Source organism: Cystoisospora suis (assembly GCF_002600585.1).
Source record: "Cystoisospora suis strain Wien I chromosome Unknown contig_3222, whole genome shotgun sequence".
NCBI lineage: Eukaryota > Apicomplexa > Conoidasida > Eucoccidiorida > Sarcocystidae > Cystoisospora > Cystoisospora suis.
In genome coordinates this window covers 1-13,505 of record NW_027156017.1, presented here as the reverse complement: position 1 = coordinate 13,505, position 13,505 = coordinate 1, and the positions used below count along the sequence as shown (strand labels likewise).

Sequence of the window (13,505 nt, the reverse complement as noted above, 5' to 3'; positions counted from 1 at the left end):
CAACCGGGAGACACCAGGGCTCTGAATCCTAGCAAGCTTCTCCCCCGGATGCAGTTCCACTCTGAGTCTGCACAGCATAATAGCACCAATCGCTTCTCAACTGTACCGCTTGCATCAGTTCGCAGGTGTCGATGTCCGTCCAAAATAGCGTAGAGAGGGACGAGGGTATCTACATGAGGATGGTGCCTCCAAGTTGTTCAGTTCGGTGTCCGGGCCGCTTCGCCCGACAAAAAGCAGACCGGGGGGGGGTGTTCCTCGGATGGACAGGCGACGCCAAGTTTACACTCCTCTTCCGAGGCAACTCCAGGCCCAGCCGTGGAAGCGGACCGACCCAGCTTCTAGGAAGCAGGGGTTGTCTCTGCCTGCGGGGAATTGATCGGTGTGAGAAGACATGAATACATCTTACGCAGCGCCTCGGAGTGTGCCTATAGGCGAGTCGAGGCGGTACGAACTCGGTCCGTCCGGAATGAAGTGGATCGCTATGGGTGAGTCGTAAGGGGCCTCCAGCTTGCGTGACGAGGCAACTAGGTATATACAGCATCGGAGACGCGGTGAACGTGCGATCCTCCCACGTCTGCCACTCGTGAAACTCTATTGCCTCGCGTCAGGAGCTTGACGGATCCCTTGTCACTGCAAGCGAGTCTCAACTCAGGTGGAATTTCATTTACGATGAGCGCTTGATAGAAGATGTCTGTCTTTGTCTCTTTCTTTCTTGACTCTGTCCTTCCTCTCATGGATAGGCAGATGTGCTGCATAGCACCCTTCACAAGGACGTAGGAATCTGAGTGAGAGAGATCTCGTAGGTGAAAGCGGTTGGCGCTGTCTTACGCAGAAACAATTGTATTGCATCACCCTGTTCCGCTGCAAGAGGACAGACATCTCGGTCACGCCGAGCACCCAGCCCGCAATAAGTTCATCCGAGGGGACCATCTGCACGCGCGGCCGGTCCCGGATTGGGAGAAAATACAGCAGTTGCTGCTGTTTGAGGGCAAGAAGCCCGCCATATCTGCCTCCCTTAAAAAGAGGGGGGGCAGCGATATGAAGTCTCTCATCTTCTCCGGAACCCCGGTCTTTTCGTGAGAGGGACCGAACAGTAATGTGATGAATTTGTTCGGCCGCCGGCGGGAGAGTTCACCGATGCACAGCGTCCGTCTGTAGATGGATAGCACAGCCTATGCCTCTTCGTCTGGCGACAGGGTGACCCTGCTGTCCGGGACAGCTGCTGACGAAAGGTGCCGACCGGAGATAGTTATCCCTAGCTCGGGCAACCCAGTCAGGGTACTTCGCTATCTGACTACCTGAAACGCTTTCAAGCTTCCAGGCTTAGGCTGCAGCTGTCCTGTGTCTTACGCGCAGCGCATACACCCAGCCGGCAGGTGGCCTGCAGCGTACAGGAGCTGCCGCTGAACATGCGCCGACACCTTGCTGGATCGAATCCTCCTTCAGATCTTCGCAGTCGGGTGACTCGGCCTCATCAACCGAAGTAGGGTACTATGTTGTCGGTGATTATCTGGCCCTTCTAATCTCTCTCTTGGTTTCCCTTTCTGTTATAGAGAGGATTGGCTGAACTGTGCTTCACTTCAATCACATCCGGAGGAGAAACGTTGTTTCAGCAATGGCCCCTCCTAGGACTGACCGACCATCGCTCACCACCGTCCGTGGCGATGTGTACGCGTAACTGTCCACCGGTTCACAACACTTTTTTTTTAACGCAAGACATTCTTGGCGTTCACTTCCATGGCTAGTTTGGCGTCCTGACTGTATCCTCTAGGTACTTCTCCTACTTTTGCTGTTATCGGTACGGCCGCCTGCTCTCTGGGGGTGGCCCTGTATAGCAGGGCGCGGAGATGTTGCTCAAAGAAGACGAGGTTTCCATACTTTCTGACGTCTTCTTCTCCGTGTAATTTTCTGTGTCCGTTGTGTTCCTTTGTTTTTCCGAGGGAGAATAGGTCTCGACTCAACCTCGCAGGGTGTCGATGTGCCTACAGCCCCAGCCCCACCCGGCCTCTCCACGTCAGCATGTGTCCCGTCTGGGCGTTCTGGATTTCCTTGTTACCAGCACACAAAAGCGGCGCGTTCTGTATAGCAGTCCAGCTTTGGCAAGGAGAGTTCTTGTGAGAGACCGACTCCGCCTGCGAGTTCTGACATCGTCTGCGGCTCACTCGTAGTGCATGCAGCCGCGGCGGCCGGGCGACCAAAGCGTCGATCTCGCGGGCACATTCCGCAGTGTCTTCACCTGTGCTTATCCTGTCGTTGTCGGGCCGTCCCTTCAGAAGCCACCGGCCTCTGACTTGAGCCCAATGCTGGTCCGCCCTTTGCACCCGGTGGCGCTTCGACCACCTCTCGGACCGCCGGCTCCAGCGGCATTCGTGGTGGGGCCTCCCCCTCATGGACCTGTCCCAGTGGCTCCCCCCCATCCGATACACGGGGGTCCGATTCCTACGGGGTTGCCAGGCCTCCCCGGTCCCGCCGCAATCGGGAGACCTCCGGCTGTTTACGGGGCACCTCAGCCTGGCCCAGGTTTTCCAGATGGTCCTGCAAGAGCGGTTGTGCTCGTGGACGGTCCGCCTCCTCAGGGCAGACCACCTTTTCACCCCGAGCGTGCTTCTGGACGCCCTCCTCCTTCGGAAGCTGCGGGAGCTATTCTTCTGCCTCCCAGGCCTTCTGCGGCGCCACCTGTACGGCCGTCCTCTGCGGAGGTCCTGAGTACCCGGTTTGTTGTCTCGAGTAAAGGTCCTGAAAGCGCTAGTGGACATCCCCCCGATAGTCGACGCCAAGCTGAAGAAGGGTCTGGAGGGACTGGAGTTTTCTTAGCTCCGGCTACTGGCCGTGTTCCCGGTCGCCCACCTCCCTATGCAGATGATCGCCGGGGTCCTCCTCCACCGTCTCCAGGGCCTGTGTTGTCTTTACACCCAGGACCAGGCGCGCGAAGGCCTTTCCGTGAGGGAGCGCACCCGGGGGGGCTGAGAGAGGGGGGTCCCCGGGAACCTCCGTCTGCATTCGGCCGAGACGATCCGGGTAATCATGCGGTCCCCGACGGGTTTCCACGTAGATCGGTACGGGATGTCCATCCCGGAGGTGAAGTCAGAGAAGAAGACTCTGATGTGCGGTCTCGACCTAATTGTCCCCGACTGGAGCCGAGTGGTGGACACCGTCCGCCACCCCGCGGAGAAGAGCTTCGGGGTGGCATGGTGAAGGGCGGCCCCTCTCAGGAGTTGCGGGATAGATGCGGCCTTCCAGGTGATGTCCCTGTGCTCCTTCCAGCAACGGGAGAGAGAGGCCCTCATCCAAGCATCGGGATGGACGGAGAGTTTCGCTCTCCACGAAGGGACGACAGCGGAGGAGGTATTCTCCCACGAGGTGACATGCCTCCGAGAGCAGGTGGTGCTCCGCCTCAAGCTGTGATGCGAGGTACCGAAGGCCGACCGCTTCCGCCCTATGATGCTGGACCTGGGCGAGGGTATTCCTCTCCGCCTGTTGGGGGCGGCTATGGCCGTCCGGGCGAGCATGACAGAGCGTATGCGTGCGGCCAACGCAGTGGTCTTAGTTCTTTTTCTCCGGAGGACGAAAGAAGACTCGGCCCTCCAGGGAGATTTCCCGTCGAAAACGAGAGGGGAAACATGCCGTCTGCTTTCTCAAGAGAAGGTGGGGCGATCGCTTCTCCGTCGTCAGGCATGAGAGACGGAGGACGTTTTCCTCCTGACCCGCGAGACCAAGCGTATGTCTCCGAGCGATTTCCACGCCCAGGGAATGACAGAGGGCGACCCCCTCTCTCCGCTCCTGGTGGGCAAGACTGTCCACTATTCCCAGGGCGTCACCCGGATGAAAGAATGCGCATGCATCCGGATCGAGAGAGAGCCCTTTTTGGACAAGATCGTGAAAGGGCTGGAGGAAGCGTACCACCGCCATCCTCATCGTTCGGGGGCTTCGGGTCTCATCCCGGAAATGACATGGGTTATATGCAGCCCTTCCGTGGTGGGGACGAGAGGGGTCCTTTTCCTGGTCGAAACAGCATGCCTGGTAGTCGATACCCCTGTGAAAGTGGGAGAGGAGGCGTTGGGGTGCCGCCACGTTCTGCTTCTCCTCCCCCCGACGGAGGGCGACGGGGTGACGGGCCGCCCTCCTTCCCCACGGGCGAAAGAGAGAGAGGCCCGATGGGTCCTCCGGAGTTTGGTGAAGGTCCTCCCCGTTACTTCGCACGAGGCGGAGGACCGGAAGGTTTTCCAAGGCCTGCTCAGATGGGTGAAACTCGTGGTGATCTCAGGCGTGGTGCCAACGATGGAGAAGGAGCCACGTTCTTTCGTGGCAGTAGAGAAGGCGGCCCGGCTCCTCCTAACGGTCCAATAAGAAGGGGAGATTTACCGTGCAGTGGTGAGCTTGGTCCTGTGATGAGGTCAGAAGGAGGAAGCGGAGGAGGAGCCTTTTTCGAAAGGCGAGAGAATTTCAAAGATGATAAAGCCTTCGAGCCCCGGGGTGGGTTTCCTCCCTTCGGTTCTGGGGGTGGAGGAAGATACCTAAACAATGAGAGAGCTGGTCCTCGAGAGTTTAGCATGCAGCAGCCGCAGCAATGGCTCTCCCTTGCTACAGGACAGGGAGAAGGACAAGGTTGTCGAGATGATCGGAAAGGCGATGAGTCCGCGGGGGTCGGTGGGACTGAACAGCAGCCTCCTATCTTCAAGGACGGACCTTTCAACGGGCGAGGCAAACCAACTGGAAAGGACGCCGTGGGGGAAAGTCCAGAGAAAAGATCAAATGAGCTCAGTAGAGAAGGTACGAGTAACAAGCTAGCTGGGGATGGCGCTGAGTCCTTGTCAGAAAGCAAGCAAGCTCGTGCTATTAAGGTCGATGAAGGAGGTGAGAAGAAGTCTCCCGCGGAGAGTCCGGACCAAGCTGACACTGCACGGAAAACAGATGGCGCGTCCCGACCAGATGGAGGAAGCACCGCCAGTGCTTCTCTTTCGCTGTCCGGGTCTCTTGAAGGAAAGCCAGGTGAGTTTAAGACGGTCTCTCAGGAGGAAAGTCAGGGACGGGATTCAAACCGATCTTGTACGGATAGCGGTGAGAAAAGCGTCCCAAAGGCAGGAGGTATCATTAACGACCAGCCCTCGGATAACCAGAAAGGAAGTTCAACTTCTCCGATGTCACCCCCGGTAGGCAGCGGCGATGAAAAGGACCACAGCACACCAAAGGGGAATGATATGGAGCGAGGCAATCGAAGAATGCCTTGTCCTCCTCCAGGGAGAAATGACAGGGGACCTTCTATAAACCGCCATGACGGCGGCCCAGTGAATCTCTCCGATAACTCTCGTCGCGTCTTCCCTCCGCCCCCAGGCGATGCTCCACCTCAAAGGATGGGCCAGGGACCACCAGGTGGTGTATCTGGAGAAGGTCTTGCTCGCTGTCCTCCTTTCGGAAATGACCCCAACAGGATACCTCCTCCTAATGGTCCACCTCCTAGTCTTCTTGGTAGGGGATACCCCCTAGACCACCCTCCGTCAAGAGGCGGTCCAGCCGTGAGAGGACTGATCATGAATGGACGTGATGAAAGACCTCTTCTTGGAGAGCGGCCTGGGCCACTGCAGAATGGTAATAGCGCTGGAGAAGGCGCCCAGTGGGGTAGTGGTCCTCAGCTTCCTGACGGTGAGGGGGGAAACCGTAGCGTCAGGCCTCCTCCTCCTCCTAGCGGTCCATGGGTCGGTGGAAAGACCGGAGAGAAGATGAATGGCTTTCCAAGGTACGGGCCTCCTATGAGAGGTAACGGGAATCCGGAGCAAGCAGGAAGTCTCAGCAATGATAGAGCACCACCACCTTTCATGGGTCCTCACCCTCGTATGGAGCAAAGTAATGTGAATAATAATGCCAGAGGACCGCCGGGGTTTCAAATGGGTAATCAAGAGGCGTCTCCTCTTGGTGCTCGTCCAGGCTTTGGAGAGAACAATGAACGTCCTCGAGGACCTAGAGGACCTTTCCCTAGCCCAAGACCTGGTTTAGATAACTCTGCCCCATTCTCAGGTGTAGGAAGCGCGCCAGAGAACGTAAGGGATCGACCGGATTTCCCCCACAACTCGAAAGACCGATTTGAAGGTCCTGGAGCCGGCGCTGAGCAGGAGAGGGACAGGGAACCTGCGCCTGCGCCAGGAGGCATGCCTCCTTACTTACACAGGGGTAGACCAGATAGTGAAGCTTCGAGACCACCGGGGAACTGGGGAACTCGGGGTGGTTTCGGACCTCGAGATGGACCACCAACACGAGAAACGGATGCCGGCAGTTCCTCCTTTCACCACCGCGGTGGAGATAGAGCTCCGGAGCTGGAGTCTTTTTCTCCTATGTTCAACCCTTCCGGCCCAGCATTCCAAGGAGACCAAGGTTGTACCCGAGGGGGGAGAGATTCACACGTAGGCGGAAGTCGTGGCTTCTCAAGTCTGGACACGAAAGCCACGAGACCTTACCCGTCCCATCCAGGGGATGGCAAGAATAGTTTGCCGCCCTCGAGGGGCGAAGAAGGTCCAATGAATGAGAACAATCGAATGCCTGGTTTGCGACCAACAGACCATTTTAATTCTTCGGGAGGAAAATCAAACACTCGTCCACCTCCCCCTCCTCCACCACCACCTACAGAGAATCAGCGGAGAGGCGGCCTCGCAGGAGGCTCTCCTGGGGGTCCCAGTCGACCATCTCAAGGAGGCGAAGGTACTCCTACACCAGACAATGCCGCTGCAGCAACAGCAGCGGGCCTATTCAATATGTTTGGTCAAAACCGGATGGCATCATCAGCGTCTTCTAGTGAACAACAGGGCCCGTCAAATGGTCTACAGCCCCCCCCTCCAGATCCGTTTCAGGCTCTGCTGATGATGCAAGCGGCTGCAGCGGGTGGAGGAGCAGGAGGGCGCCCCCGGAACCCAACAGATTCAAGCTCAAAGAATGGTCCACCAGGGTCGTCGTCAACAAGTAGTCCTCTTGGTGGTCATGACACCCCCCATTTCAGGAGTTCAGAGAATCCTTTTGCAGGTGGAGGATCCACCCCAGATCTTCAACAGTTCTATCAGCAGTTACAACAGCAAGGAGGAGGACAGACCCCACAGCAGAGTGGAGGGTGTATCAATACGGGGGGATCATCCCCGCCTGGTAATGGATTTCCAGGAGGCATCAGTCAACAGGGAATGGCAGGGCCATATGCCGCAGCCTTATCTGCGTTGCTTGGGGGAGCACAATACAATAGTAATAGTACATCCCTGGCAAGCGACAATCGACACAGTGGACAACCGTCATCAGGAATGTCTCCGAATCAGTTTTTTGAGCAGCTCCAACAGCTCATGCTTGGGAAACAAGCGTCATCACCTCCAAATCTGACACCCCAAGGGATGCTTTTGGCAGCACAGGGCGCCATGATGAATAACCCAGGGTTCTTGGCATCTCTTTTTGGAAGAGGAGGGGGGGGTGGATATGGGCAACAGCAACCTCAACAAGCTTCGTCTACTGGAGGAGGGGGGACAAGACCGACTGGAGGAGAGGCATCGGCTCCGTCCTCTGGTCGAAACCCATCCAATACAGACAATGCGGCCCTGGCTTGGGGAATGAACACAGGCATGGACTTGAATACGCAGCAGTGGCAAGCGTTATTAGCTTCTCAGCTTTTTGGACGACCTGATCTCGCGACGGCTCAAGGGCAGCAGAACTCTACGACTCTAATAGGCGGGAACAATCCATTCCAACAGTTCCTTCTCCAACAAGCCCAGCAGCAGCAATTCAACAGTCCCCACAATAGTAAAGCAACCGCCCCTCCGAATGGTATGCTTCAGGATACACCGGGGGGGGGATCGGTAGGACAAGGGGGAAAACCATCGCAATCAGGTAATAACCAAGGTGCTGCACAGACACCCGAAGCTTTTGCAGCACTCATGTCGCAAGGGGGCATATCGCCTCAACAGAATCCATTCTTACAGTCGATTGTCCAAGCCATGGGAGGGGGAGGAATCTCTGGTCTGAGTGGTGGAGCCGGACAGACGATCCCGGGAGGAACATTAGGAATGTTTCCAGGTGTAGGACAATCATCAGGCGGTGATGGAGCTCAACAACAGCAGAATGCCTTCTTAGAGTTTCTCAAGCAAATGGGTTTCCCCATACCTCAGTCCGCAGGAGCAGCACTTGCTTCTGCTGGTGGGACCTCCAGCCAGCCGGGTGCAGGTCCTGATGTCTCAAGTCCCCCGGTGAAAACTAGTCAAGCCTCTAAGGACGACGGCAAGGAGAAAGAGGCTCACGCAACCCCCAGCAAAAATCGGGTATGTTTCTTCTTTCAGCCTCGCAGGACAGCTCTATTCGCGTGAGTCAGCAAGAATACCTGAACGGGTGTGATGGAAGATTCTGTCCGCTCCCCGTCTGTATGTACATCCGTGAGTACCGCTCATATATAGAATACTAAGATGGGTTACACGACCTTTGGTTCAATTGCTGCGGGAGTAGGGTTTCTCAACTTGTGAACTGGAGATCTCCTGTCCAACACGGTGGATCGCAAAGGAATGGGGCGCTATTATGTGTTGTAACAGTTCGCACATTTGACTTAGCGATCCATATCAAGTCAAGACTAAGTCTGAGTCGGTCGTTGCTGGTGCCTCTCCTTTCTTTCTTTTCAGCTGCTTCAGGAACTGAGCAAGGTAGATCCTGCTATGTTGAATCCCGCGGCGAATCGGGAGGCTCATACCTGGTGGTATCTAGACAACAGTAATCAGGTGAGAATAAGAATAACGTCGTCCAAATGCGAGAAGAAAGGAGAGAAGAACATCAAGCGTGATTTGTCATTCCCGACTTCAGTTTCACACTGTTTCTTGTTCCTTCACCATGGATCTTCTCTTGTGGTTTTCTTGCTGACTACAGTGCCAGGGACCTTTTGACACACTCCAGATGCTTCGTTGGTTTGACGGAGGCTTCTTTGATCCACAGCGGCCTCTACGGCGCGATGATGAGGCAGGGTTCACTCCACTTGCCGATGGCAAAAGACTTACTGAAGTGGCTGCCCGCATCATCAATACCTCCAGACAAGCGACGGTACGTCGCGTCCATCCCGTGCTCCTCCTCTCGTCTGAACTGATGGAGCTTCTGATCACTCGCCTCAAATGAAAAGATCTTCTCAGAATAGAATAGAATAGCTCTAGTAACTAATAATCTAGCTAATACGATTCCATCTCGGTTTGTATGCTGCCGTGGGACCACACGAACTCATCGCAGTACCGACTGAGCTGAAAGCACAGGTCTACACTCTAAATCTGTCCATCCTGTGTAGCATCCTCGGTTGACTCTTCACTGCACATCCCTTGAACAACCACCTGTCGGTCCGTCTTCCTTGTTGAATGACTTGTATATATGTATATATATATATATATGTATACTGCTATCTTGTCTCAGATTCGGCTATATACGTTTCTAGGCGGAGGCTTACGCCTGTGATGGGTCAGCTGCAGTGTCTCTCACTGTATTTTTCTGTTTCGGGTCGTGTATCATTTGGGCCACGCTCTTTCAGGGGGGACGATTTCTGGCGTCCTCTTTGTGGTGAATTAGTTGCAGCTGTGCTGTGGAATCTGTTTGATGACTTCGGGCCGTGGAAAGCCATGGGCGGTTGAATCTTACGTCTCACTCTTCACATCATCAGAGCCACTCCTCACCCGTCGCTCCAGGAAAAGGCGATCTCTCGGTTGTGTGTGCCATATGCACCCCACACGCAAAGGTCCACAGACCGAGCAGTTCCAGTCGGATGTGCTGCGCGCGTTTTCGTGCTGCTCCTTCGCTTGTAATTGCTGCCGATGACTTTGTTGTCACCTCCAAGCGGCCAAAATTGACATCTCACCAGCTTCGAGCTTATGTGTGTTAGAAGGCCATGGATAGCTTCTTCGTCCGTTGCATCTTCCTGCGAGTTTTGGTGTGTCTCTCTATGCAGGGACCAAACCTCCAAGGACAAGCAGGAGCTCCCTTTTCTTTCTTCAACAATCCCAATCAGGTTTTCGGCTCACGAGAGTACGCCCTGACAGTGAACTACAGGAGTGCAGGGGAGACAGGGATGTAGTATAATAGATGTCGTTGAAGGAGTGGACCCCTCCTCCCTTCCCCCGTAACATGCACGAGTACATTGTGACTTGGGAGGGACATCAGGAACGCCTGTGGAGTTTCAAGCTGAGCAGTTGATATTTGTGTCGTCGCCGTGTTGAGTGTTTCAGAGCATTAAGTGCTCCGATAGACTCTCTACGCCCATCCACATTGTCTGCAGGTTCTGGCCTGTGAAAGTTGCCAAGCACTTCTGTAGCGGAAGCTCGGGGGTCCTATCTCGCTCCCGCCGTGTAGGACAGGATCGTAGAGACGGAGAGGAAGGGCTAAGAGAAGATGTTATTCTAAAGCAGAGCCCCGTTCTTCCCGCTCTTGTTCAAACACAGACTGTGCCGTGGAATCACTCCGTCCTCACAGACGGGAGACATCCCCTGCAGCTGTTTCATTGAGACCCGCTACACCTAGGATACGGGGGGAGGGATCGAGACTAAGCGTGCCCGTATAAATATATATACAGGGGACTGTTTCCTCACCCAGCTTACCTGACATATTGAGTCTGTAGCTCTCTCTCTCTTTTCTTCCCCGTTGGTTCTCTGCCCCTCTGTCCTACTTCAGTATGTCCCTTGAAGCAAAGGTCCAGCACGCCCAGGTCGCCCTGGCTCCACTGTTTATGATGGCCAAGAAGGTATGTGACTGTTCGTGGGGGAGCGAGGTCACTGGAATCTTTCGAAAACTGAGGTGTGCATCCCTTCGTCGGAGGGAGAATCTACCTGATGTTTAGAGACAGCGATAGACTGCACAGGATAGTGCAGGATTCTATAGGAGATTTCTGNNCAGAAATCTCCTATAGAATCCTGAGTTTTCGGTGGTTAGAACAGTGCTTCAGGCGGATGTGTCTTCTTGTGTCTTAAGGTTGCACCACTAGTTCGTCACTATATCATAAGGACAGGCGTTTCCTACAATTAGTTAAAAAGTCGTCGCTCAGAATGATGGTATAGATAGCTATACCCACTTGCCCGAAGTTTCCTTTGAGAAGCTGCGTGGTCGAACCTATCATCTCTCATCAACAGGCACAGGCGGTGGTATGTTAGCTGGTGTGTGGCCGTAGACTTTCTCTCCGTACGTAAGTAAACATGCACCCCGGAGAAAAGAGCCCGTTAGAAGTGGGCAGTTTCCTTCCAGAAGACGGACAGGGAGTAGCTCCACCTTTCGCTGGTTCGTAAGGGAAGCTCCTTAGAGTGACCACGGTTGTCTGTTATACCTTCTTCAACTACAAACGGCTAGACGCTCCACACGGTTCGTTCGCTCGACATTGTGGTGTTGTGTGTACATCTCAGCAGCAGAATCAGGACCGTCAACAGATGCCTCTCCCTCAGAACAAGCGGCGGAAGTTCCAGTGACCTGCGAAAGGATCGCGTTGAGAGAGGCGTCGTACACGAAGATTTGCACGATTCTCGGTGTCAACTGCGGTGAGCTAGGTACCCAGGACCCTCATGGTTTTTGCAGATCGCCCTCTTTCTTCAGAGTCTCGACAGACAGTACGTACATTCATTCCCCTTGTCTCGTTAAAGCGGATATATACAACAAGGGAAAACAGGTCTCCTGCTCGAGCAATGGGTATGCCCTGGTCTGTGCGTGAGAAAGAACACAGCATAAACGTGAAGAGTGGTGTCTGTACACCAGAGGTCGCCCCACACGACAGACCAGCACCGACGCAGGTGACGTTTCTGTTGTGAGCCTCCCCGTGTACTCTCGAAGATCCGGCGGGATCAAGTCGTCCGTCTGTTTCTTTCCATCGTGCGAGACGTACTCTACCGATCTTCGTGAAGTACACGGAGGGTCGTGCATCATTACGTGGGCGGCCGTCGGAAGTGCCGATGTCTTCCGGCTGTGGAAGTTTGAATGGGTCCATGCTTTTGCCCGACGTATTCTACCCCCCAGCTAACGTTCTATGAGAATCCTGCGGATCGATGCCGGGGGGCCGGCCGCAGACTCGTGCGCCTTGCTCCCCTCCTCCACGTGGAAGGCGTTGAGAGCGCGGAAGAGATAGAATGTGTCTCGACAGGATTTTTCGTGCTTTTCTTGCCTGTGAGTAGACTTCATTGGATTGAACTGCCCTGTTATCGAAGGGGGGGCGGGGGGGAGCTGCTGGCGGCTAGCGCGTTTGTGAAACACTGAAGTGTTGGGTGGGTGGGTCATCGGGAGACACGTATCCCACGTATATATCTTTCTTTCTGTCGTGTAAACGCTTGCAATTTTTTTTCTTTTAGAAAGAAGAGGAGAAAGGGTGTCGTACAAAGATACATTCCCTAGCTCAGGAGTCGTATACCAGGTTGTAGCGATAGCTCGTGACACTGTAGACATAGCATGTTTTATATTCACAGTGGGCCGCAGTTGAACAAGCGAAGAAAGCGCTTTCTCGCTTTCGACGCCCACCTGGAGTACTATCTATTACACACGTGTCCTCAGATCACATGTAGATGAGATTGCTTCGACACAACACGACGAAAGAATGACAGTTGATGGTGGGTCCACTAGGAAGAAGCTGTTTGTCTTTTTTGTCGCTCCCTCTGCATATAGTTCTTTGTCTATCGTAGAGGGAGACACACACCTTCAGTGAAGGCAGCGAGGATCTCTGTGTGCCTGGGACTTTTTGACTCTTGGAGAAGTCGCTTGGACGAAACTCCAACATAGTTCCACGAGAGGCGTACACTTGAAGTGAGAGGGTGTCCGGACGCATGTCTTTATTAAAGAACAAGACTGAAGCAAGATAAAGAACGTGATTTTTCTGCGGGTACTTTGGTCGCATCAGCTACTGTATTGACACGCGCGTACAGCGGAGCAGCCATGGGGGGTTGTCCGATATACTGCCGAGGGTGTGAAGCAATTCTCAGTTTCTTGACCGTCACCCCTGAGTTTTTGACAGGCATCTGTGTGCAGGACACATGGGGCAATCTTTCTGATGTTCGTAAGACTTTCATTCCAACGTGTTCTCCGTGCCAGCAACCGGAAAGAGACAGATTTATTTCTATAGATATCTCTCGCTCTCTGTACATGTAGTTCTCTTTTATGGTACATACATGTGTGTAGCCCTTCTTGGCATCGAGCGGACGACGTCCTCATAGTCTGTCCGGAATCACGCGGTGTTTGAGTTGTTTTGTCGGCCGTTTGATTGATCATAGACTCAGCTCCATCAAAGTAGAGTGCCTTCATGCCCGGAAAACACAGTGGCCAAACTAGGGGCTCTTGGGTAGGGAGATAGGTCTCTTACTTCTCCATCAATGTAACCGCGATGAAAGGCTTTCTTTCACATTCAGTTACGGAGTCTGCAAGTCACCTACGAGATTCCGGGGCTGAGGTCTTCTCGACTGCACGCCCTGCCGGCAGAAAGGAAGGAGACGTTCAGTGCCTTGTCTCTCCTTAAGTTGCAGACTCTCCCCATAACACTCACACATGTCTGGTCACATGTCCAC

General features: G+C 54.4%; 1 protein-coding gene across 1 annotated transcript; it reads left to right on the top strand.

The window, feature by feature from the left end:
- The first annotated feature begins 1,459 nt into the window (after positions 1 to 1,459).
- Positions 1,460 to 12,160, top strand: CSUI_006384 (gyf domain protein). The gene is made up of 6 exons (XM_068066544.1): positions 1,460 to 8,279; positions 8,631 to 8,726; positions 8,872 to 9,042; positions 9,929 to 10,005; positions 10,648 to 10,717; positions 11,370 to 12,160. The coding sequence occupies exons 1-6, from the start codon at positions 2,172 to 2,174 to the stop codon at positions 11,430 to 11,432; spliced, it is 6,585 nt and encodes a 2,194-aa protein (XP_067921476.1). The 5' UTR covers positions 1,460 to 2,171; the 3' UTR covers positions 11,433 to 12,160.
- The last annotated feature ends 1,345 nt before the right edge of the window (positions 12,161 to 13,505 follow it).

What these genes read in the sequence shown, in the direction of transcription:
- CSUI_006384 (XM_068066544.1), top strand. Translation starts at nt 2,172, where the DNA reads ATGCAGCCGCGGCGGCCGGGCGACCAAAGCGTCGATCTCGCGGGCACA. An exon ending in CAACCCCCAGCAAAAATCGG is followed by an intron (nt 8,280 to 8,630) that starts GTATGTTTCTTC and finishes CTTTCTTTTCAG; the next exon opens with CTGCTTCAGGAACTGAGCAA. An exon ending in ATACCTCCAGACAAGCGACG is followed by an intron (nt 9,043 to 9,928) that starts GTACGTCGCGTC and finishes CTCTCTATGCAG; the next exon opens with GGACCAAACCTCCAAGGACA.